The following is a 26,676-nucleotide window of genomic DNA, read 5'->3' as shown; positions in this document are numbered from 1 at the left end:
CTCACGAGAACAGACTCCAGACCTCACGCTGTGTACCCTTCAGCCTATAACTACTCCTCCTCTGACAACTCCTCACATCACCTCACCTCCTCCTTCCTCATCTTTTCTATCCCCCATATCACCACACTAAATACTGTAGCTCTTGGTTTTAAGTAGCCCTAGAGCATACAGTGGCAAGAATGAATGACGTGAACCCTTTGGAAATACCTGGATTTCTGCATAAATTGGTCATACAATTTGATCTGATCTCCATCTAGGTCACAACAATAGACAAACAGTCTACACGAACTAACAACACAAACAATTATACGTTTCATGTCTTTATTGAACACACTGTGTAAACATTCACAGTGCAGGGTGGAAATAGTATGTGAACCCTTGCATTTAATAACTGGTTGAGCCTCCCTTGGCAGCAATAACCTTAACCAAATGTTTTCTGTAGTTGCGGATCAGACCTGCACAATGGTCAGGAGGAATTTTGGACCATTCCTCTTTACAAAATGGTTACAGTTCAGCAATATTCTAGGGATGTCTGGTGTGAACTGCTCTCTTGACATCATGCCATAGCATCTCAATCGGGTTGAGGTCAGGACTCTCGACTGGGCCGCTCCAGAAGGCGTATTTTCTTCTGTTGTTGATTTACTTCTTTGTTTTGGGTCGTTGTCCTGTTGCATCATCCAACTTCTGTTGAGCTTCAATTGGTGGACAGATAGCCTAACATTCTCCTGCAAATGTCTTGATATACATTTTCCCATCAAGCAGCAAAGCAGCCCCAACCCATGATGCTCCCTCCACCATACTTTACAGTTGGGATGAGGTTTTGATGTTGTGTTGTGTGTTCCTTCCAAACAACTCAACTGTAGTTTCGTTTGTTTTGCTGTGGAACATGGAACAACATCCAGGTGCACTTTTGCAAACTTCAGCAATGTTTTTTGGACAGCAGTGGCTTCTACCGCGGTGTCCTCCCATGAACACAATTCTTGTTTAGTGTTTTACGTATCGTAAACTTGTCAACAGAGATGTTAGCATGTTCCAGAGATTTCTGTAAGTCTTTAGCTGACACTCTAGGATTCTTCTTAACCTCGTTGAGCGTTCTGCGCTGTGCTCTTGCAGTGATCTTTGCAGGACGTCCACTCCTAGTGAGAGTAGCAACAATGCAGAACTCTCTCCATTTATAGACAATTGGTCTTACCGTGGACTGATGAACATCAAGGCTTTTAGAGATACTTTTGTAACCCTTTCCAGCTTTATACAAGTCTATATTTAAAAAAATCTTAGGTCTTCTGAGATCTCTTTTGTTCGAGGCATGGTTCACATCAGGCAATGCTTCTTGTGAATAGCCAACTCAGCATGGCAGCTCTAACCAACATCTCCAATCTCGTCTCATCGATTGGACTCCAGGTTAGCTGACTCCTGACTCCAATTAGCTTTTGGAGAAGTCATTAACCTAGGGGTCATTAACCCACATACTTTTTCCAACCTACACTGTGAATGTTTAAATGGTGTATTCAATATAGACAATACAAATACAATAATTTGTGTGTTAATATTTTAAGCACACTATTTTTGTCTATTGTTGAGATGTAGATGAAGATCAGATCACATTTGATGGCCAATTTATGCAGAAATCCAGGTAATTCCAAAGGGTTCACATACTTTTTCTTGCCAAATCTGCCCATGTATGTACTGTATGTTGTGATAATTTACACTGCAGTTACAACCTGAGAAGGGAATTTCAGTGCCACAAATGAGTGAAACCCACATGGGAAATCAAACACAATATATTGAAACAGACATACATTAGAAGAAATGCTTTTAAGATATCATTTAATGGAGTTTATCATGAAGGGGATCCGGGATAAATGATGGAGTTCTGTGAAAAGTTCAAATCATTTCAAAATGTATAGCTCAGCGTGCCCTTTGTCTACGGTTGAATAAGACTGGTATTTAAATATCAGAGAGCACTTTGTAGCCAGGCTTCTAGGGAAAGAAGAGGTTAGGGGAAAAACTAGCATGTTGAATAGAGTAGGATAGAATAGAAAATAATAGAATAGAATGGAATACAATAGAATAAGATAGAATATAATCAAATGTAATATAATGAAAAATAAGGGGCATTCTGTGTACAGGGATTCACCCTGTTAGAGTTGATGTGTGGGTAGGCCAGCAGAGATAAGAGAAGAGAGGAGGAGAGGAGAGAGAAGAGGGGAGAGGAGAGAAGTGGGGAGAGGAGAGGAGAAGAGGGAGAAGAGAGAAGAAAAGGGAGAAAAAGAGGGGAGAGGAGAGCCTTACCCTGTTGGAGTCAACACGTGTCCTGGGTGTGTACGCCAGCGGTGGGATATTAAAGGCGTGAGGAACCAGGTACTCCTCAGCATCCATCAGATCCTCCAGCTCCTCCTCATCCAGCAGGCTCTGGAAGAACTTACTGTCATTGGGGCTGGGCAGCTTCATACGGTCATCACCCTGGAGGGAGAGAGAGAGAGACCAATTACTCCTCATACACTTAGAATGTCATTTATTTTGGTTTGCAAAACATATATCAACAAGATGTGCCTTTGAATCCCAGATGACGACACAAACTATCCTGGTCATTCACTCTACTCCCCAGGATAAGGAGGGGTGTTCGAGGGGATGGTAAGGTACGGTAAGGTAACTCACCTGGATGACCAGATAACGCTGAGGGTCCCGGGCCATCCTACAGAACTCTGCAGCTAGCTCCTTGAACTTGGGCCTGCTGTCTGCATCTATCATCCAACCTGGAAAAGACACAGGGAGAGCTTTAGATATAGAGCCATGGACAAGGTATACTGAAGGAGGATGTCCCAGTGTGCTGGTTAAGCTGGGCTTCCGTATGTAGGTTACAGATCTTGTCATAATTTTGTGTTAGATTTTAATTATATGGTTGATTTTTTTAAAGTTACATTTTCTGATTATCAAATGTCCTTTTCTCAAAACCATCACCTGCACAGCCATGTTAGTGTGTTCGTCTGCCAAGTTCCACAGACACGCAACCAATACCGCACCAAAGCAATCACTTGTGTGTCCTCTGTGCTACTCTACCAGATTGAGAGAGAGACATGGTGACCTCCCCTAATCCTGTCCTGGCAGTCTGGTTTAATGAGCAGGGGCATTGGGTACAGGATCATGGAGGAAGGTGACAGAGGCTGTTGGTCAGTCAGTGACACCCTAGGCCCAATGTGTGAGGGAGGGGCCACAGCCAGAGAGAGAGGGGCCAGAGAAGCGGCACAGTACAGCCAGGAAACACCAGGCTAGTGCTCTCTGCATGGACAGGGTGTGTGCTGGACATGGGGGCATAGTGCCGTCTGGGACCCTACCCTATACTGCTGGGGTCAGAGCAGCACGGTCATGTAGGAATGTGTGCGTGTGAGAGAGAAGAGAGCGAGAGAGAAAGAAGTTATACAGGGTAGCTTACATTTGACCATGACCATGTATACATCTATGGTGCAGATGGGAGGTTGGGGAAGACGCTCTCCTTTCTCCAGCAGGTCTGGAATGTCCCGGGTCGGGATGCCATCATAGGGCTTCCCCCCAAATGTCATCAATTCCCAAATGGTCACCCCTGAGAAGAGTGTAAAAGTTATAATAGAATATAATAGATACAAATTGTAAGATTTCACCAGAGCATTCACATTACCATATAAAAAAGACAGAATTAAGACACATTGATTGATTGATGTGAGTGTCCAGTCGTACCGTAGCTCCAGACATCACTCTGGTGTGTAAACTTCCTGTAGTGGATACACTCCAAGGCCATCCACTTGATTGGCATCTGTAGTTATGGAGACAGATACAGTGGGGTCGGAAAGTATTGACACCCTTGATAAAGATGAGCAATAATGACTATAAAATAAATAATTCAAATATATTGTTTGCTCACAAGAATTGGGAAATTATTTTATTTTATACTAATACAGTTGCTCAGAGAAATAAATGTTGTTTAACAAGTACTATTTTTATTTTCTCAAAAAGGTAGCAGTAAAAATGATTGACACCACTAAACATTGTTATTTAAAGTAATCAAAAGTGTGGTTGCATATTCCTAGCACGCAATTACTACATCAAGCTTGTGACTCTACAAACTTGTTGGATGTATTTTCAGTTCGTTTTGTTTGTGTTTCAGATTATTTTGTGCCCAATATAAATGAATGGTAAATATCCACAATAACTGCCTTGTTGACGTAATACTTACAGGATATTAGCAAACGGCACACAAACAGTTTAGTGAAGGTTAAGTTGATGCCAAATGGATCACAAACAGTTTAGTGAAGGTTAAGTTGATGCCAAACGGCACACAAACAGTTTAGTGAAGGTTAAGTTGATGCCAAATGGCACACAAACAGTTTAGTGAAGGTTAAGTTGATGCCAAATGGCACACAAACAGTTTAGTGAAGGTTAAGTTGATGCCAAATGGCACACAAACAGTTTAGTGAAGGTTAAGTTGATGCCAAATGGCACACAAACAGTTTAGTGAAGGTTAAGTTGATGCCAAATGGATCACAAACAGTTTAGTGAAGGTTAAGTTGATGCCAAACGGCACACAAACAGTTTAGTGAAGGTTAAGTTGATGCCAAATGGATCACAAACAGTTTAGTGAAGGATAAGTTGATGCCAAATGGCACACAAACAGTTTAGTGAAGGTTAAGTTGATGCCAAACGGCACACAAACAGTTTAGTGAAGGTTAAGTTGATGCCAAATGGATCACAAACAGTTTAGTGAAGGTTAAGTTGATGCCAAACGGCACACAAACAGTTTAGTGAAGGTTAAGTTGATGCCAAATGGATCACAAACAGTTTAGTGAAGGTTAAGTTGATGCCAAATGGCACACAAACAGTTTAGTGAAGGTTAAGTTGATGCCAAACGGCACACAAACAGTTTAGTGAAGGTTAAGTTGATGCCAAATGGATCACAAACAGTTTAGTGAAGGTTAAGTTGATGCCAAATGGCACACAAACAGTTTAGTGAAGGTTAAGTTGATGCCAAATGGCACACAAACAGTTTAGTGAAGGTTAAGTTGATGCCAAATGGCACACAAACAGTTTAGTGGCACACAAACAGTTTAGTGAAGGTTAAGTTGATGACAAATGGCACACAAACAGTTTAGTGGAGGTTAAGTTGATGACAAATGGCACACAAACAGTTTAGTGAAGGATAAGTTGATGCCAAATGGCACAGAAACAGTTTAGTGGAGGTTAAGTTGATGCCAAATGGCACACAAACAGTTTAGTGAAGGTGAAGTTGATGCCAAATGGATCACGTAAACAAATATTGGGTGACTTTTAGTCCCTTTTCAGACTAATTTGGATCGGAACACTGCTGTATAACAGCTGGCTCTTCCTCTAAATGGATCGTTGGCACTGGTAAAACAGGAAGTGTCACGAGAAAAATACATAATTAAGAAATATGTTTGGCAAGAATTGGACATCATGGGCTGATTACAGATGAAGGATCTTAATTTGAGGCAGTTTGCAACAGCAGGAATATTCTCAGCAATAAAATGAAGATGCTACACCTGTAAGTTCTGAACTAAAGACCATGCTCATTAGAGTCTCCATGAAATGTTTTGTCCAGAACTGGGCTTGACCTCCAGAAAACCAGACATGCTAGCCTCCCTGTTATTGGCAATGGTGAGATGTTAGCATGCTTTCGGGGTGTGATCTTTGACCCTCTCAAACGTTCTCAAAAAGCTATTTTCATGGAGTTCACATTTCTTGTGGCCACCACCCCCATCAAAGTTACTCATCCCTGCACTACGGTATAGAGAATACACACATCTAGAAGAATACAGGGACAGAGAACAGACAGAGGAGCATCAAAACAGTAGGCAGACATAGATTCCGTTTTTCTCTAAGTATTTCCGGGCCATGCTTACCTTGCCCCCGTCAGCGTTGTACTCCTTCTCATTGACGTCCAGCAACCGAGCCAGACCAAAGTCAGTGATCTTGATGTGGTTGGGGGACTTGACCAGCACGTTACGGGCAGCCAAGTCCCTGTGCACCAGTCTCCGCTCTTCCAGATACATCATACCCTGCAAGAAACATACCAACAAACACTGTTACTGAACAGTGAAGAAACATTGTCATCAATATCGCCATTGTCATCATCATTATCAGCAGCAGCAACATCATCATCCTCATCATCATCATTACCACCATCATCTTCATGGCTGGTATCATCATCATAAACTACAACATCACATCTCTTTTTGTAGTGATGGGCATTCCTGGCTCTTTTCAGTGAGCCGGCTCTTTTGGCTCCCAAACGGCTGTTTAAAAAAATATATGTTTTGTATTTTTTCAAGTCAAACAGTTTGCAGTAGTTTGACTATGACTGGTGTTAAAACAATTCTAATAAAATGATTCAATGAAATCATACTCTACCATAACCACAATGTATTTAAAAATGCATTGGTTTGTTATGAAAAATAATGCTATTAAACATTTGCGTTTAAAGTATAACTTTTTAATGTATATAAACAAAGTGTACATATGTCACAATTTAAAACGAATACAATCTGAACAACATAATAATAGAATATTGCACCATATCAAAGAAAAATAAATAACAATGTGCAAAACTGCAGCATCCCACTTAAAACATTAAACTGGTCCCTCTTTTCTCTCTCTTCTTTATTGCCATGTTATAACCAGTAGAACACACCAATGCTGACCAGATTTTTATTTTGAGAGATTTGCATTCTGAAATACAAGCTGCCTCACTTTCGAGGGGCTGATGTGGTTTCTTCTCTCAGTAATTATTTGTCACATTATTGAGAAGACCCTCTCAGAGGGAACAGATGTGGAGAGTATGCAGAGTCTCCCTGTCATGACTTTATTAAGCTGTGGGTAGACAGAGGCAGAGTCAGAGTCTCCCTGTCATGACTTTAGTAAGCCGTGGGTAGACAGAGGCCTTGTTCTTCCACTAGCTCAGAGGATCCTCCAAATAGGATCGGACCTCCATTATGACATCTGCTGAGGGATTCCTTCGTGCTGCATCCCCAGTTGCTCTCTCGTCAAACAGCATCCAAACAGCAGATGTTTGTGGCACTACTGCTGGTGCTTCTGCTCCATCTGATCCCTCTTCTTCCTGTTGCCCTGGTGCTTGAGCCAAATGACTGCTGGGGCTGTTCCTCCCTGCTGCTGAGGTTATTCTTTGAAGAGCCTCATCAATCGCTCTGGCATCACTGAAGGCTAACTTCTTAAACATGGGGTCAAGCGCAGAGGTTGCTGACAGCACGTGATTATATTCCATTCTGTAGAACTTTCTGTCCATTGATGAACATAGGGTGTCCATCAACTCTGTCACATGTCCTGTGGTTACATTTGCTTCTCTCTGGCAGCTGGCTGTGATTCGCTGCAGACCCTTAAGAGAGAGATCAGTAACATTAGTTCAGGTTCATGTTTTGTCAACTGATACTACATTCTCATCTACTGCTCATACAGTTGAAGTGGGAAGTTTACATCCACTTAGGTTGAGTCATTATAACTCGTTTTTCAACCAATCCACAAATTTCTTGTTAACAAACTATAGTTTTGGCAAGTCGGTCAGGACATCTACTTTGTGCAAGTAATTTTTCCAACAATTGTTTACAGACAGATTATTTCACTTATAATTCACTGTATCACAATTCCAGTGGGTCAGAAGTTCACATACACTAAGTTGATTGTGCCTTGGAAAATTCCGGAAAATTATGCCATGGCTTTAGAAGCTTCTGATAGGCTAATTGACATAATTTGATGTATTTCAAGGCCTACCTTCAAACTCAGTGCCTCTTTGTTTGACATCATGGGAAAATCAAAAGAAATCAGCCAAGACCTCAGAAAACAATTATAGACCTCCACAAGTCTGGTTCGTCCTGAAAGTACCACGTTCATCTGTACAAACAATAGTACACAAGTATAAACACCATGGGACCACGCAGCCATAATACCGATCAGGAAGAGAGAGATGAACGTACTTTGGTGCAAAAAGTGCAAATCAATCTCAGAACAACAGCAAAGGACCTTGTGAAGATGCTGGAGGAAACAGGTACAAACGTATCTATATCGACAGTAAAACAAGTCCTATATTGACATTACCTGAAAGGCCGCTCAGCAAGGAAGAAGCCACTGCTCCAAAACCGCCATAAAAAGCCAGACTACGGTTTGCAACTGCACATGGGGACATGGTACTTTTTGGAGAAATGTCCTCTGGTCTGATGAAACAAAAATAGAACTGTTTCGCTATAATGACCATTGTTATGTTTGGAGGAAAAGGTGGAGGCTTGCAAGCCGAAGAACACCATCCCAACCGTGAGGCAATGGGGGTGGGCAACATCATGTTGTGGGGGTGCTTTGCTGCAGGAGGGACTGGTGCACTTCACAAAATAGATGGCATCATGAGGTAGGGAAATTATGTGGATATATTGACGCAACATCTCAAGACATCAGTCAGGAAGTTAAAGCTTGGTTGCAAATGGGTCTTCCGAATGGACAATGACCGCAAGCATACTTCCAAGTTGTAGTAAAATGGCTTAAGGACAACAAAGTCAAGCTATTGAGGTTGCCATCACAAAGCCCTGACCTCCATCCCATAGAAAATTTGTGGGCAGAACTGAAAAAGTGTGTGTAAGCAAGGAGGCCTATATACCTGACTCAGTTACACCAGCTCTGTCAGGAGGAATGGGCCAAAATACATCCAACTCATTGTGGTAAGCTTGTGGAAAGCTACCCGTTTGACCCAAGTTAAACAATTTTGACCAAATACTAAAGTTAAACTGGGAATGTGATAAAAGCTGAAATAAATAATTATCTCTACTATTATTCTGACATTTCACATTAAAATTAAGTGGTGATCCTAACTGACCTAAGACAGGGAATTTCTACTAGGATGTCAGGAACTGTGAAAAACGGAGTTTAAATGTATTTGGCTAAGGTGTATGTAAACTTCCCACTTCAACTGTAAATAATACTGGATTAAATAATGATGTAGTAATAACTGCTTATTGTACCTCTCTCCACTGATCTCCACAGTGACCTGCTCAAAGGGTTCCAGGACTCTGCACACCTCCACCACCTCCCATTTCTCTGGGAAATAAATGAGCCAAGGTAGAGATAATCATGTAAAATGTTGAATTCCAACTTGTAGTGCAGTCTTGTTTAGGCTCAGCCATCCCCATCTGGCGTTGTGTAGACTTTCGTTTTTCATCACCTACTGTGCTCCTGTGGAAGTTCTCTGAGGTGTGCCTGTCACTGAACTCAAAGCAGTCCAGAAGACAGTGCCGTGTCTTTGCCTATGCCGGATTAAGTGATATGACATGCTATTCTATAAAATCCTTTCTCCGTAATTAAATATTACCTGATTGAGCTAATCACGTAAATGTAATTAACTAGAGAGTCGGGGCACCACGAAAGAATATTTATAGAGCTGTTATCAACTCTTAAAGCAGTAATATTTTACATCAATATTCATTGTCACCTTAATTCCGTCTCATCTGAAAGTTGTAAATTCTTGGTTATCTGCACGAACCCTGGCTAACAAGTTGAATCAGCAATAAAAAATTGGGTTTCATTATTTATTTACTAAATACCTAACTAATCAGACAGAATTACACATACACATAGTTAATCATAACTTGATTACACATTATGTCATAAAGGAAAACGTCCCTGGCAGGCGGAACAGATATGACAGCTTGTTACACAAAAGAAAAGGGGCTGGGTTTGAGTGAAAGAGCGGGAAGACTGAGGAAAAATGGGCAAAGCTGTGCTATCGTAAATAAAATATCTTATGCATTCTAAATTACCGCCCATTTGGAAAAGGAAAATGCAATAAATATTTACTCTGAGCTGCGCTTCGGTAGGTTGGTGGTAGATGGAAGGTCGTGTTGCCCAACCGAGTCCTTTGTCCTTTAAAGAATGTCTCTGGTGGTCAATTGGATACGTTGTAGTAACGTCGTTGTGTGATAGACGGGATACTCTGTCTGTTCCTTCCTAACCCTCGTTTGCCACTGCTGTTGCTAACTCAACGGCTAGGAGGTATCACTTCTGTAGTGAATAAGAGTTCAAAGTTCATACCATTCGCACCCAAAGCTCACGCTGATGTTGGAGTTTATGTCATCTTATCATTGATGAGAAGGTCTCAGATGACAACCGAACTGACATCATATTCATTAAGTACCCCCGCATATGTTCAATTGGTCGGATTACCAGAATATAGTTCATTTTCCTCCACCTTCTGATGTTCCCAGAATCTCTATGTTAACCAAGGTGTTTGCAAATGTAACATCAGTAGGGTAGAGAGAGGAAAAGGGGGAAGAGGTATTTATGACTGTCATAAACCTACCCCCAGGCCAACGTCATGACAACAGCTAGACATCGAAAAATCTTCAATGAAGTGACACGTAACCAACATGTAAGAAGTGGTTACCCTTGATGTCCAGCAGTCAGTGGTAAGGCAAACTGCAGTAGCTTTTTGGACTCTTTCCGCACTGAAGCCCGTGTGCTCTCATACAGGTGTGGAATAAGTGATTTTGAAAGTGTTTTCCTGCTTGGAATTGTGTACATTGGATTTAGACTATTGCTATAATTTCTAAAAAAAAAAAACTCTGTCCTCCACGATCGAAAATGTCTGGAAATCGGTGGAAATCATTTTAGCCAATTCAATATAAATTTGACCTTGTTTTGCTACAGACATAGACTTTGGCATAAACTGGTCCATAGAAGAATGTGTTGCTGTGGGTTGCGGAGTAGGCCTACTTGAATGAGTGGATACATCTCCACGTGTGGAGGTGCTGGCTCCACCACTATCACTAGCAGGCCTGCTAGTTTCTCGTAGCTCCGCTACAGCTAGCTTCACAGTTGGGTGCACAGTTCGCATATGCCGGTGTAGGCTGTGTGTAGAACCGGCTTTATATGAGATTTTGTTTTGTCAAATTCTACACTGTGCTCTAACATTGTCTACATTATTAAAATGCATCCAAATGCTACTGTGCTTCTGACTCATTTTCCAGATGTTTTTTCACAGCTGTCCTTCCTCTCTCTACTCATCTGCTAAGTGTGTGACTGTGAGTGAGTTGGCTCGGCCCTCCTTCATGCATCTGTGGTTCATTGGTTGACAGGAACAACAGGTGAGGCTGTTAGTCTGAGCAGACAGTCAGAACGAATGTGTGTGCAATTGAGCATTTAAGGCCTATATTATTTTATTTATTTTTCGTTCTTTGAATGAGTTAATTCTATTCATTTAAATCTTTGTATTATTCATATTTTTTTATATTTTTATAAATAGATTCAGCTCTTCTGATATGCGAGCCGGCTCCCAACGTTCACCACTTAGAGCCGACTCGTTCGCGAACGACCCATCACTAATCTTTTGGGCACAAAACTATATCACCAATATCATCAGCTATGCAAAACTTTAATCAACTATCATAATTGATTTGACTCTTCAGAAGGAGAATCCATTTCATAACAGCGTATTGGGGCTCGGCAAAGTGTCATACTTTTTTACGAAACAATTAAAAAATAAAAACTTGAGTCACCACCCTTTAATGAATAGATAGTTTGCAGCGATAAGGCCCGACAGAGTCTTTCTTTCCCTGATAACGTTTCCTGGTGCAGAAGCATCTATCTGTGTGATAAAACTCCTGAAATTGATTTTGTGGAAGAGCGAACAATACGGGTAATTGATTAATGTGTGTATGGAGGGAGTGTGTAGCAGAGACCCTTATACATGGCAACACTGCTACTGTTGTACAATAGTGCTTCTTCTATTTCCTTATGACACTTGAGGTCAGGAGTCCCTGCACCAAGCAACACCTTCTAATAAAGCTGTATGTGAGCTGCAGTGTTTAACCTAAAAAGTATTGTAGACTGAAGTTCAAAGTAGAGAAGAACAAAAAAGCTACTCAAGAACTTGAGCAGCTCACACAAAGTGAGTGTCCTGCATCTGATGGCAGAGCAAAATGCACACACATATCAATGGAAGGGCATTCAATGCCAAAGTAACAGCAATGTCTGAACAAATATCGCCTGCGCTATAGAACCGTAGTCCCCATTGTATATCACTACAAGATTGCCCCAGCCTCTGAAGAATAAGAAAAGCAAATTCACCTATTTAAGTTGGTCTCAGAGTAAGAGAAAGCATGTTGGGGCGAAACAGTGAGCAAACAGAGAACAGGCCTTATTTGAAACCATAACAAATTGGATTTAGGTTGGAATGGGTAGACTGGGGGCCGAGGAGGAGAAGGAGAAGGAGCGTGGAGGTGGTATAAGAGGTGAGATTCCAGTGGTAAGGCTGTCACCACACCGGGCTCATTTGGGTGGGAGAAAGAAGAAAACACACCCTGCTGTCTCCCTCACACCCCTCTCTTTTTCACCCTCTTTCTTTTCTTTCTCTCTCCTTCTGTTGCTCTCTCTCACCATCCCTCTCTCTCTCTAAGCAGAGGAGCGGGGGAGAGGGGTATTGAAGAGGAGGTGCAGACAGGGCTTCCATACCAAGCAGGCACAACAGGGAAAGGGAATGAGAGCTGTGTGAAAATAGAGAGAAGGAGAGAGAGAGAGAGAAGAGAGAGAGAGAGAGAAAGAGAGAGAGAGAGAAAGAGAGAGAGAGAAAGAGAGAGAGAGAGAGAAAGAGAGAGAGAGAAGGAGAGAGAGAGAAAGAGAAAGAAAGAGAGAGAAAGAGAGAGAGAGAGAAAACAAAACAAGAGAGAGAGGAGACAAGGAAGAGCAGTGTGGAAAGAAAGACAGCGGGCCAATACTAGTGTTGATGTTCTCCGCCAAATTGAAATGAAGTAATAGGCCACGTATACGGGGATGTGTCTGCTGTGATACAATGTTCGGGTTCAAACAGGCTTGATCACACACGTACACACGCACACACGCACGTACATAGGTACGCACGCAAGCAAGTACGTATACACGCACACACATGATAATCCCTGCTCTATCCTAACCTTCTTTGAACCCAGTCATCCCAGCCATCTGAAAGAAAAGCATGCTGTCAGATTGTCTTTCCTCTGTTCGTTTGTGCTGTCGATCCACTACAGACCCTTCTCTGACTCTCCCTTTCCCCCTCTCTCTCTCTGCCCCTCTCCCTCTCTCTCCCATTCTCTCTCGATCTCTCTCTTTAACACTGGTTGGCTTCAGTGTGATGAATAGCTCAGCAATAATTGTCCATTAAAAGTGAATTACCTGTGGATTTGGAAGGCTAAATACAGAGGTGGGAATGAAGAGGGAATGGATCTGTTCTGACACAGACAGACAACCATCCGAAATATAGACACTGCTTCACTCTCTGTGTGTTCTTTGGAGGAGGAAGAGAGGATGGGAGGAAGAGAGGAAGAGGATGGGAGGAAGAGAGGAAGAGAGGATGGGAGGAAGAGAGGAAGAGAGCATGGGAGGAAGAGAGGAAGAGAGCATGGGAGGAAGAGAGGAAGAGGATGGGAGGAGGAGAGGATGGGAGGAAGAGAGGAAGAGAAGAAAAGAGGAAAAGAGGATGGGAGGAAGAGAGGAAGAGAGGATGGGAGGAAGAGAGGATGGGAGGAAGAGAGGATGGGAGGAAGAGGATGGGAGGAAGAGAAGAAAAGAGGAAAAGAGGATGGGAGGAAGAGAGGATGGGAGGAAGAGAGGAAGAGAGGATGGGAGGAGGAGAGGATGGGAGGAAGAGAGGATGGGAGGAAGAGGATGGGAGGAAGAGAAGAAAAGAGGAAAAGAGGATGGGAGGAAGAGAGGATGGGAGGAAGAGAGGAAGAGAGGATGGGAGGAGGAGAGGAAGAGAGGGAGAAAAGAAGAGATGATGGGAGGAAGAGAGGAAGAGAGGATGGGGTTCTGAGTGTGGTAAGCGGGGGGAGTAGGTGTGTGGCTGTGACTGACAAACTGTGTGTGTTTGTGTGTGTGTGTGTCACTGACTAACTGTGTGTGATTGTGTGTGTGTTCAGTGGCAGTCAGCCGGTGTGCGTGAGTCGTGCTGATGGGTCCTGACAGAATCTTATTTGTACATAAATCGCTCGCTCTCTCAGTAATCTCCTCAATTTTCAAGACAATTAAGCAGTGGAAGGAAAATGGATGGCTTGCCAACGCTTGAATGTTAATTACCTAGCACAATGATAGGGTGTGTGTGTGTTTGTGTGTGTTTGTGTGTGTTTGGGGATGGAGATGGGGAGTGAAGTGTTTAGGATTGGAAGTGAGGGACCGAGCTGAGCGGTGGAGGACGTGCAGACACTTAGCTTGTTTTCCCCCACCTGGTCGGTTTATCTGATTGCTGCTCAATGAGCTGGACACGGTAGGTGGGAATAAAGAACAGAAACACAAGACTGCGTGTATGTGTGTGTGTCTCGGTGTGTGTGGGGGGGTTTGTGGTTAATGCTGGGTTGTGATAAACACATACATATACTAGGTGAGGAGAGGTGAGAAAAGGAGAGGAGAGGAGTGTTGAGAAGGGGATAGGAGAGGGGAGGAAAGGAGAGAATAGGAGAGGAGAGAAGAGGTGAGGAGAAGTGAGGAGAGGTGAGGAGTGTTGAGAAGGGTATGGGAGAGGGGAGGAGAGAAAGGAGAGAAGAGGTGAGGAGAAGAGAGGTGAGAAGAGGAGAGAAGACGAGAGGTGAGGAGAGAAGAGGAGAGGAGAGGTAAGGAGAAGAGAGGTGAGGAGAGAAGAGGAGAGGAGAGGTGAGGAGAAGAGAGGTGAGAAGAGGAGAGAAGATGAGAGGTAAGGAGAAGAGAGGTGAGGAGAGAAGAGGAGAGGAGAGGTAAGGAGAAGAGAGGTGAGGAGAGAAGAGGAGAGGTGAGGAGAAGAGAGGTGAGGAGAGAAGAGGAGAGGAGAGAAGAGGATATGTGAGGAGAGAAGAGGAGAAGAGAGGTGAGGAGAGAAGAGGAGAGGAGAGGTAAGGAGAAGAGAGGAGAGGAGAGGAGAGAAGAGGATATGTGAGGAGAGAAGAGGAGAAGAGAGGTGAGGAGAGGAGAGAAGAGGAGAGGAGAGAAGAGGTGAGAAGAGGAGTGAAGAGGGGAGTTGAGAATTGAAGAGGAGAGGTGAGGAGAGGTGAGGGGAGGGGAGGAGAAGAGAGGTGAGGAGAGAAGAGGATATGTGAGGAGAGGTGAGGAGAGGTGAGGGGAGGCTTGAAGGGGAAGGTGAAGAGATGAGAGGTAAGGAGAGAATGGGATAGGAGAGGTGAGGAGAGAAGAGGTGAGGAGATGAGAGAATAGGTGAGAAGAGGAGAGAATAGGAGAGGAGAGGTGAGAAGAGGTTAGGAGAGGTGAGAAGAGGTTAGGAGAGGTGAGAAGAGGTTAGGAGAGGTGAGAAGAGCAGAGGAGAGGAGAGGTGAGAAGAGGTTAGGAGAGGTGAGAAGAGCAGAGGTGAGGAGAGGTGAGAAGAGCAGAGGTGAGGAGAGATGTGAGAAGGGGATAGGAGAGGTGATGAGAGAAGAGGAAATAGGGTAGGAGAGAAGAGAAGTGGAGAAGTGAGGTGAGAAAAGGAGAGAAGATAAAAGGAGAGGTGAAGAGAGATGAAGGGTAAATAGGGAGGTGAGGAGAGGAGAGAAGGGGAGAGGTGAGAAGAGGTGAGTAGAGGTGAGGTGAGGAGAGGAGAAGAGAAGTAAGGAGAGAAGAGGAGACGTGAGGAGAGAAGAGGAGACGTGAGGAGAGATACCTAGGCTGGCAGTGTGCTCTAAGAATCCATTTCACAACACGCTGACACTTCCTTACTTTATACACACGCACAACCCTTTAAGACCAAACACTTACAGAACAAATGAATAATCTATAATAAAGTGAGTCCCTCTCTTTGTTATACGATTATATTTTTGATGGTAGACTACCATTCTACATTAACAACATCATATTCTCTCTCTCTCTCTCTCTCTCTCTCTCTCTACCTGCCAATACCATTACAAAGGGAGAGGACAGAGAGCTCGGTGGGTGTGTGGTGCAGGCAGCTGAGAGTGTATTTAAAATAGATTACTTGTGGAAGCTAGGCAGGAGATCAATGATCACTGATTACAGCAGGCTTGATAATGTTTCTCATCCACATAATATTTATCCTTCGTGTCTACTTCAAAGGGATGAGAAATCAATGCACACAATGGCCATTTAGACACTTGATCCTATGATAATAGAACAGATAGGACTGATGACAGTGGCTGAAATGACACCCTATTCCCTATGTAGCGCACTAATTTGATACCCTGTTACCCATGTACGTACAGTGCCTTGCGAAAGTATTCGGCCCCCTTGAACTTTGCGACCTTTTGCCACATTTCAGGCTTCAAACATAAAGATATAAAACTGTATTTTTTTGTGAAGAATCAACAACAAGTGGGACACAATCATGAAGTGGAACGACATTTATTGGATATTTCAAACTTTTTATCAAATCAAAAACTGAAAAATTGGGCGTGCAAAATTATTCAGCCCCTTTACTTTCAGAGCAGCAAACTCTCTCCAGAAGTTCAGTGAGGATCTCTGAATGATCCAATGTTGACCTAAATGACTAATGATGATAAATACAATCCACCTGTGTGTAATCAAGTCTCCGTATAAATGCACCTGCACTGTGATAGTCTCAGAGGTCCGTTAAAAGCGCAGAGAGCATCATGAAGAACAAGGAACACACCAGGCAGGTCCAAGATACTCTTGTGAAGAAGTTTAAAGCCGGATTTGGATACAAAAAGATTTCCCAAGCTTTAAACTTCCCAAGGAGCACTGTGCAAGCGATAATATTGAAATGGAAGGAGTATCAGACCACTGCAAATCTACCAAGACCTGGCCGTCCCTCTAAACTTTCAGCTCATACAAGGAGAAGACTGATCAGAGATGCAGCCAAGAGGCCCATGATCACTCTGGATGAACTGCAGAGATCTACAGCTGAGGTGGGAGACTCTGTCCATAGGACAACAATCAGTCGTATATTGCACAAATCTGGCCTTTATGGAAGAGTGGCAAGAAGAAAGCCATTTCTTAAAGATATCCATAAAAAGTGTTGTTTAAAGTTTGCCACAGGCCACCTGGGAGACACACCAAACATGTGGAAGAAGGTGCTCTGGTCAGATGAAACCAAAATTTAACTTTTTGGCAACAATGCAAAACGTTATGTTTGGTGTAAAAGCAACACAGCTCATCACCCTGAACAACCATCCCCACTGTCAAACATATTGGTGGCAGCATCATGGTTTGGGCCTGCTTTTCTTCAGCAGCGACAGGGAAGATGGTTAAAATTGATGGGAAGATGGATGGAGCCAAATACAGGACCATTCTGGAAGAAAACCTGATGGAGTCTGCAAAAGACCTGAGACTGGGACGGAGATTTGTCTTCCAACAAGACAATGATCCAAAACATAAAGCATAATCTACAATGGAATGGTTCAAAAATAAACATATCCAGGTGTTAGAATGGCCAAGTCAAAGTCCAGACCTGAATCCAATCGAGAATCTGTGGAAAGAACTGAAAACTGCTGTTCACAAATTCTCTCCATCCAACCTCACTGAGCTCGAGCTGTTTTGCAAGGAGGAATGGGAAAACATTTCAGTCTCTCGATGTGCAAAACTGATAGAGACATACCCCAAGCGACTTACAGCTGTAATCGCAGCAAAAGGTGGCGCTACAAAGTATTAACTTAAGGGGGCTGAATAATTTTGCACGCCCAATTTTTCAGTTTTTGATTTGTTAAAAAAGTTTGAAATATCCAATAAATGTCGTTCCACTTCATGATTGTGTCCCACTTGTTGTTGATTCTTCACAAAAAAATACAGTTTTATATCTTTATGTTTGAAGCCTGAAATGTGGCAAAAGGTCGCAAAGTTCAAGGGGGCCGAATACTTTCGCAAGGCACTGTATACACTATATAGTACACTACTTTTGACCAGAGCCATATGGCTTGTCAGACAGGATAATTATTAAGGGCAGCAGCCCATGACTTAAAAAGGAAAGTTACCATTAGACAGTTATATCTGTTCTGACTTAAGAGCCCCAGAGTCAAACATGAGAACCCCATGAACTACGGAAAAGATGCTGTGCTTTGTATTCAGGCCTGCTGTTTGATGCTTTGGTACCAAGGCTTCAGTGAAAAGGACAATACATAAATCAAAGACTTTTCAAGGAAGAAAATTGCATCATGGTCAAATTCCACTCTGTTCTGCTGTCTAGATGTCTAGCAGTCACAGTGTATGAAGTCCACATGAGGACAGACTCGTGCGTGCATGCCTGCATGTGTGTGCATTCGTCCTTATGTACACTATCGTACAAAAGGTCACTTAGAAATGTCCTTGTTTGTGATAGAAAAGCAAATGTTTTTGTCCATTAAAATAACATCAATTTGATCAGAAATACAGTGTAGACATTGTTAATGTTGTAAATGACTATTGTAGCTGGAAACTACACATTTATGGAATATCTACATAGGCGTAGAGGTCCATTATCAGCAACCATCACTCCTGTGTTCCAATGGCATGTTGTGTTAGCTAATCCAAGTTGATCATTTTAAAAGGCTAATTGATCATTAGAAAACCATTTTGCAAATATGTTAGCACAGCTGAAACCTGATGTCCCGATTGAAGAATCAATAAAACTGGCCTTCTTTAGACTAGTTGAGTATATGGAGTCTTAGCATTTGTTGGTTTGATTACAGGCTCAAAGTGACCAGAAACGAAGAACTTTCTTCTGAAACTCGGCAGTCTATTCTTGTTCTGAGAAATGGAGGCTATTCCATGCAAGATATTGCCAAGAAACTGAAGATCTCATACAATGCTGTGTACTACTTCCTTCACAGAACAGAGAAAACTGGCCCTAACCAGAATAGAAAGAGGAGTGGGCGACCCCGGTGCACAACTGAGCAAGAGGACAAGTACATTAGAGAGTCTAGTTTGAGAAACAGACGTCTCACAAGTCCTAGGCAGATTCATTAAATAGTACCCGCAAATCACCAGCCTCAACGTCAACAGTGAAGAGGTGACTCCGGATGCTGGCCTTCTAGGCAGAGTTCCTGTGTCCAGTGTCTGTGTTCTTTTGCCCATCTTAATCTTTTTTCTTTTTATTGGCCAGTCTGAGATATGGCTTTTTCTTTCAACTCTGCCTAGAAGGCCAACAACAACCCTTTCTTGTTGCTTACGCTCAGTTTCCCTTATTAAATCTATTTCATATCTTTATCTTTTCAACCTTATACATTGTACAATATAGCTATATTTTTTGCAAAAAGTGTACCATGTCTCGATATTGCAGTTTAAGCTCATATAATTCCTTTGACAATGGACAGTAAAATGCATCCAAGTTAAAGCTAAGCAGACTCATTTTTAGCTTCGTACAGCAATTCTACCCTTCTCCTCCAGCCACACAAGAAGAGAACCACCGCTAGAAACGATAGAGCCGCCGTACATACACTAGGGGAGGAGAGGAGAGAGACCTAGGCTGGCAGAGCTCTCCCATCTCATCTAAACAACATAGGCTGCATCTCAAATGGCAAATAGGGCTCTGGTCAAAGTAGTGCACTAAATAGGGCATATGGTGCCATTTGGGATGTGAGCCTAGTGAAAGGGATGAGACTGCACTCCTTCCATTTAGCTGGAAAAATAAATGGCTGCCATTTTAATTATACAGAAGGTCTGGCAGTGTGATGGAATAATCCAGACTGGGATTGGACGGTTCTCTAACTAGCCAAGTCACCATCAACACCATCAGTATTCACACCACAGCCAATCCCACTGGCATTTCACACACACAGGTCTGTGTCTGTGAGAGATGGAGTGTGTGTGTGTGCCGAGCCAACACCTTCCAAGGAGGTCAATGAAATATAGATGATGATCAGAGACAGGGAGGGCAGGGGGGAGGAAGGGGGAGGTGCTGACCTTGGGTGAGGAAGGAGAATGTAATTTGCCAGAATGAAGGGGAGAGTGGAGGATGTGGTATTGACACTAAGTTTGACCTGGGAATCAGAAGAGGCAGGTTAGGCTAAACTTGTTTATCCTGAGGTCAGGCAAACACATCATTTTCTGCTCCTGACAAATGGTTTATGTCAATCTTAAATAGACAATTAAGGTGAGATCAGATAATATATGAGATAAAAACACCATTAATATCAATAATAATTTATTTTATTTTGAGTCAAAGGTAAAACAGAGCAAGATGCCCAGTAGGTGTTCTTACTCCCTTCTAGACCATTGAGAAGATAAATATGTTGTGTAGAAAGTCTACCCATTGCAACAGTTTGTCAACTTGTACATATTTAATGGTGCACTTTTGCTCCCTGCTTTGCTCATAACAAATGCTCATATGCAAATCATGGTAAGAAATGGAATCCACATATCCAAGCCAATTACATAGAGCTGTTGAGTGGATACACACACAAACACGCTGATGCACACACACACGCATGAAGGCACATACACGTCAACACATGCACGCACGCACACACGCACACACACTTTGTCCTGATGGTGGCGTTGTGGTGCCATAGGGCTTGAACCCAGATACACTTCATTATTTTTCTTGTCTTTTCATTATTTTCTTCTCTCGTCCCCTCCAGGTTGCCCTATTGGCTAACACCTAGTCTGTGCATTAATGGGGGTTAAAGCATCAACACACACACAGAACAGCAAGGTCTGGCAACAGAGAAAGACTGGTTAAGTGATTAGTGCAAACATGAGGGGTATGGAGGAGGCAGAGAGAGAGAAAGAGAGAGAGAGACAGAGAAAGAGAGGGAGGAAAAGATAGGGAGAAAGAAAGAGAGAGAAAGAGGAAGATAGAGACAGAGATAGAGAGGGAGGAAAAGATAGGGAGAAAGAAAGAGAGAGAAAGAGGAAGATAGAGACAGAGATAGAGAGGGAGGAAAAGATAGGGAGAAAGAAAGAGAGAGAGAGAGAAAAGAGAAGGGGATTGAGGGGATAAAGAGAGGGAGGATACGGTGACAGAGGGAGGAAGGAAATAGTATAATCTGTTATCGATGGTTGTATTCCCAATGGCCGCCTATGCACCCTGGTCAAAAGTAGTGCACTAAATAGGGAATAGTGCACCATTTGGGATGTAGCCCAGGTTTGTTACACCTGGCAATTACAGCATTATAGCAGCTAATCAGTACTGATACTAAACTCATTATTTATCAGATTAGCATCCTCTTCTGATTCAATGCCAAGCAAATTTGCATCTGTAGGCCTGAGTTTAAAGATATAGACCGTTTTTCACTATGGAGTGTTGTGCTTCTTCACAAAGAAAGATGAGTGGTTCAGGAACAGCAAAGAACAAACACACCACCCTATTCTGTATCTAGGAGAAGGGTTGGAAGATGGGAGAAGAGAAAGGAGCGCTGACGCTACCTCACTTTCCAACCAAGCTGCATGGACTGAGGAGCAAAACTGAAGTCTAAAGGAAATTCAGCAACTATTAAAGGATCATGGAAGCTGTTAAGTGTTCCTTTATTGTTTAAAAAAAATGTCAGCGCTTCATCAGTGAGTTGGGAGCAGGACAAGAGAAGGGGACATTAAGGGGACAATGATACCAGAAGCCTGTGGAGTGGGTTGGAGGTGACTGTATGGTGTCCTCCACACCTCACTGCCCGCTCAGCAAGGGGTAGGGGTGGCAGAATACCAATAGGTATCTGGGTACGGGCTGGGGGGAGGAGAGGGGTGGTTATTCAGTTATAGAACCCATTGCCCTTTATGGTTGAGAGGTCTGGGGTCCACTCACCAACCGAGATTTCACAAAATTGGAACAAATTGAGACTCTGCATGCAGAATTCTGCAACATATGTCCTCCGCGTACAACGTTAAACACCCAATAATACCTGCAGAGCAGAATTAGGCCGATACCCGCTAATGATCAAAATCCAGAAAAGAGCCTTTAAATTCTACAACCACCTAAAAGGAAGCGATTCCCAAACCTTCCATAAACAAAGCCATCACCTACAGAGAGATGAACCTGGAGAAGAGCCCCTAAGCAAGCTGGTCCTGGGGCTCTGTTCATAAACACAAACAGACCCCACAGAGCCGCAGGACAGCAACACAATTAGACCCAACCAAATCATGAGAAAGGAGTAGGGTATATGATGAGAGTATAAGGAAGAAAGCATCAGAGGAAAGATACAGCATCCTGATCAGATGACCTGTCTTTGAGAGGATCTCTTGGAGAGGCCAAAGCACAGCAGCAGAAAGGTTTGGACTTTATTTTTCACACAGACAGACAGGCGGATATGGCCCTGGAGGGGTCACCAGGCAGCACATACAGGCAGCCATCTTTCCTCTATCAGGTATGCCAACCCATCTGTCAGACTGGTGGCAGTCTCTCTCTCTTTATCCATCTCTCTCTAGTGTGAGGTCATGGGCAAGCAGCAGGTCTGAGCTGGACCTCTCAGTCTGTGACCCAGAAAGAGCCAGGCCATAAAACACACACACACACACACACACACACACACACACACACACACACACACACACACACACACACACACACACACACACACACACACACACACACACACACACACACACACACACACACAAAAACAGGTACATGCACACACACACACACACATACAAACACTCACTCTCTCACTCTCTCACTCACACACACACACACACACACACACACACACACACAGAAACAGGTACACGCACACAAACACGCACACGCACACGCAAACATAGCCAGGCCGGGTCCAAGCTCCTGAGGGAGGAGCAGGACAGTGAAACGCAACATACGCCAACACATGACCTTGTCCATGGAGGGGCGGCCCGTGCCCTGTGCTCCATGCCCCACTCAGGCCTGGCATAGTGAGCAGAGAGAGGGCACCAGATGGGCCTGGTAATGTGTTTGGCATGATGAGAGGCGTGATGTGTGTGTAGGTACCTCACCTCTCACCACTATCTTCAGGTGACACCATGAGCCACCAGTGTGTGTGTTTGTGGGAGGGAAGGGTGTGTGGGGATGGGTGTGTGCATATGTGTCTTTGTGCGTGTCAGAGAGAGGTGTGTGTGTAGGGGGTTAGTTCATTAACAACACTGCAGGGGCCATAGGGGAAGAAGGGATGGAGGGATGGGGCTATGGAGAGAGGAGGGGGCTATCAACAACTCCATTTGGTGTATAAGGCTTTAGCTGCAGATGCTGTGATACTTTGGTTTGTGTGGGAGGAAGTCATGGGATCTATAGATCCTTACAGCTGAGTGGCCCAGCGGTCTAAGGCACTGCGTCACTGCAGCCCCTGGTTTGAATTCAGGCTGCATCACAGCCGACCGTGATTGGGAGTCTCATAGGGCGGTGCACAATTGGCCCAGTGTTGTCTGGGTTTGGCTGTCATTGTAAATAAGAATTTGTTCTTAACTGACTTGCCCAGTTAAAAAGGTTAAATAAATAAATCAATAAATAATAATAATCGGTAGCTTGTATACACTATTTGAAAGTGTGTCAGAATACAATATTTGTATTAGATGTAGGTAACAGGTTTATATAATTAAAAAACATTTTAGCATCTTCCCATAGACACAAACACACACAACCTAATCATCATGTCAACACACATGGCAGAGAGAGCAGTACACCCACAAAGACACATGGCAGAGAGAGCAGTACACCCACAAAGGCACATGGCAGAGAGAGCAGTACACCCACAAAGGCACATGGTAGAGAGAGCAGTACACCCACATGGCACATGGCAGAGAGAGCAGTACACCCACAAAGACACATGGCAGCACATGGCAGAGAGAGCAGTACACCCACAAAGGCACATGGCAGAGAGAGCAGTACACCCACATGGTACATGGCAGAGAGAGCAGTACACCCACAAAGGCACATGGCAGAGAGAGCAGTACACCCACATGGCACATGGCAGAGAGAGCAGTACACACCACATGGCAAGGCACATGGCAGAGAGAGCAGTACACCCACATGGCACATGGCAGAGAGAGCAGTACACCCACAAAGGCACATGGCAGAGAGAGCAGTACACCCACATGGCACATGGCAGAGAGAGCAGTACACCCACAAAGGCACATGGCAGAGAGAGCAGTACACCCACATGGCACATGGCAGAGAGAGCAGTACACCCCAAAGGCACATGGCAGAGAGAGCAGTACACCCACATGGCAGAGAGCAGTACACCCACATGGCAGAGAGAGCAGTACACCCACATGGCAGAGAGAGCAGTACACCCACATGGCAGAGAGAGCAGTACACCCAAAGACACATGGCAGAGAGAGCAGTACACCCACATGGCAGAGAGAGCAGTACACCCACATGACAGAGAGAGCAGTACACCCACATGGCAGAGAGAGCAGTACACCCACATGGCAAGCAGTACACCCACAAAGACACCACCAGTTAAGAAAAAGTATTCAAAAGTTTAAAGACAAAAACAAAGGGGAAAACAACACAATCCTATTTCACTCTTCAATCACTATGATGTTCTGGTCAACAGCAGACACAGGTTTCTATTGTCTGTCTCCCATCAAAAGGAGAGCTGGCCCAAGCATGCACAGATTACACCTGAAGCATGAGGACTTGCGGACGAGTGGTAAACTTCATCAACAACTACGCAGAGGATAATGCAATTACCAGGATTCCACCCAGGAAACAAACCCTTGGTGGAAAGCTGCTGCCATCCCATGTGACTAAAGCAGTGGTGTGGCGTCTCTACAAGGAATCGATGACAACACTTGGTATGTAAATCATAAACACATTTGGATTATTTAATTGACCTCCAACATGACTGGCACTACTTTTATTGATCTCACATGATTATTTTTGTTATTTCCTGTTTTACAGCTTCGATGCTGTGGTTGCTAAGGAGCGTTCAGATTCAGTCAGGACCAGGTTTCAACTGCTGCGCCACGCTGACATCCTTCCTCCCATAGATGGTCTGCCTGTACAAGCACCACCTGGACTGGACACAGCTAGACAAATGTATCTTTTTGAGAAGATCAGGGAGTTTTGCGAAGAAAAAGCTACGGACATCACATGCCCTGCACCAACGTCAAGGGCAGGACAGAAACAGGCTCTCCGAATATAGATTCCTTTGTTCATGTGTGGTTCGGACGGACCAGTTATCAGCGCTATCTGCAGTGCCTCTATTCAACTGACTCTCTCCAAAAACGCACCAAACGTTGCTGCTACTATTTTACATTTTTTTCCTGCTGCTCAGCCACTTTACCCCTGATTGTATACATACACTATAACTACCATCTATCACTGATATCGTTATTGATATTATTCTTGTACATACTGTATATTATTTTATTTATATTGACACTGTCTGTTTCTGATATTGCTACTATGCAAGTGACCATTTGGCTGTACCGTTTACTGTTTAGCACATCACTGTTTAGCACATGACCTCACATGTGAATCCTTAAAGAGATGGGTGGGGCTGGCTTAAGGTGTGAACAATGCTGAATGGGTGTAGACAAAGGAGGGCCATTTTCAAGGGCCATTTTCTCAAAAGTGAAGTTACAAGTTTATCAACTTTCAAAGCAGAATTACTTTCCTATTATTCCTCAAATACAGTGTATGATAAAACATGTTTTAGCTCTGTGCCTCTGCTTTTATCCAATGTAAAAAACACCATTTAAAATGTTGCTACATAACACCAAATCTAGGCAGTTGGTCACATATGTGTACCTACCATAGGAGTCCCCTGGAAGCCCACCATTGACTATGTACATACCCAGTGTCCGAGAGAGCTGCAGGAGTTGTGACCCGTTTTTATTGGTTATGATGTCGTAGTTGTGTCTAGGGGGCAATAGGGGGGAGGGAACGCTGTCACCTCCAGGCAGGTGTTTGTCTCCCTGTGTGCTGAGGGTGTCAGGTTCTTATCCAGTTCTGGCATTTATGTCGCCACAGACTAGTAAATGTCCCTGGGCCTAGAAATTGTTGATCTCCCCCTCTAGGATGGAGAAGCTGTCATTATTAAAGTATGGGGATCCTATTGGGGGGATATATGTAGCACACATGAGGACATTTTTCTCTGTTGAGATCATTTCAATATTAATTTCAAGCCATATGTAAAATGTTCCTGTTTTGACTAGTTTAATAGAGTGGGTTAGATCTGCTCTATACCAAATTAGCATACCCCCTGAGTCTTTTCCCTGTTTCACACCTGGTAGTTTGGTGGATGGGAAAACCAGCTCTCTGTAACCTAGAGAGCAACCAGTGGGTCCGTTTCCTTAATGTTTCTTGTAGGATGAAGTCTAGGTTTCTGCTCTAGTGTTGTTGTGGTTTAGGCCCGGACCATCACAGTAGATGTGAGCAAAGCATGTTGAGCATCTGATACATACCTCTTAGGTTGCAGAATGGGGCTTGGGCCTGTTGCTCTGTGTCTCTCCCTCCAGCCTGAGCTGTCAATCACGTTCAACTGTTTACCCCCCGGCCCCTCCCCTTAACACGGCTCCTGGCTGCTAATTGGCCCACACGCTCAACAATTTACTACTCAATTTGTCAGGCCCTGGAGTGCCGCTCTGTGAGCTGCTAGCCATGCCTTGTCAGCACTTAGAAAGCTGAAGTGGTGAGAACGCCTGCAGGGTAGGGAAACAGAATGTGTATCCCAAACAGCACCCTATTCCCTTTATAGTACACTACTACTGTACACAGGACCCCGTATGGGCTCTGGTTAAAGGTAGCGCACTATATAGGGAATAGGGTGCCATTTGAGCTGCACACAGAGTAACATAATACTGGTGCTGAGATGAAAGACTGAAACAACGTACGGAAGTCCATTA

The 26,676-nt window shown here is 43.7% G+C and overlaps 1 protein-coding gene across 1 annotated transcript in view; it reads right to left on the bottom strand.

The window, feature by feature from the left end:
• Nucleotides 1-26,676, bottom strand: part of LOC112238881 (receptor tyrosine-protein kinase erbB-4-like) — a 499,848-nt gene that overhangs the window by 4,189 nt on the left and 468,983 nt on the right. The window contains exons 21-25 of the mRNA XM_042320089.1: nt 5,892-6,047; nt 3,715-3,790; nt 3,434-3,580; nt 2,659-2,756; nt 2,293-2,463 (exon numbers count right to left, since the gene is read on the bottom strand). Of these exons, the coding sequence (XP_042176023.1) occupies nt 2,293-2,463; nt 2,659-2,756; nt 3,434-3,580; nt 3,715-3,790; nt 5,892-6,047 (648 nt within the window). The remainder of the gene's footprint in view (nt 1-2,292; nt 2,464-2,658; nt 2,757-3,433; nt 3,581-3,714; nt 3,791-5,891; nt 6,048-26,676) is intronic.

This window comes from Oncorhynchus tshawytscha, linkage group LG03, assembly GCF_018296145.1.
Source record: "Oncorhynchus tshawytscha isolate Ot180627B linkage group LG03, Otsh_v2.0, whole genome shotgun sequence".
NCBI classification, from domain to species: Eukaryota; Metazoa; Chordata; class Actinopteri; order Salmoniformes; family Salmonidae; genus Oncorhynchus; species Oncorhynchus tshawytscha.
This window is presented reverse-complemented; position numbering and strand designations above follow the sequence as displayed.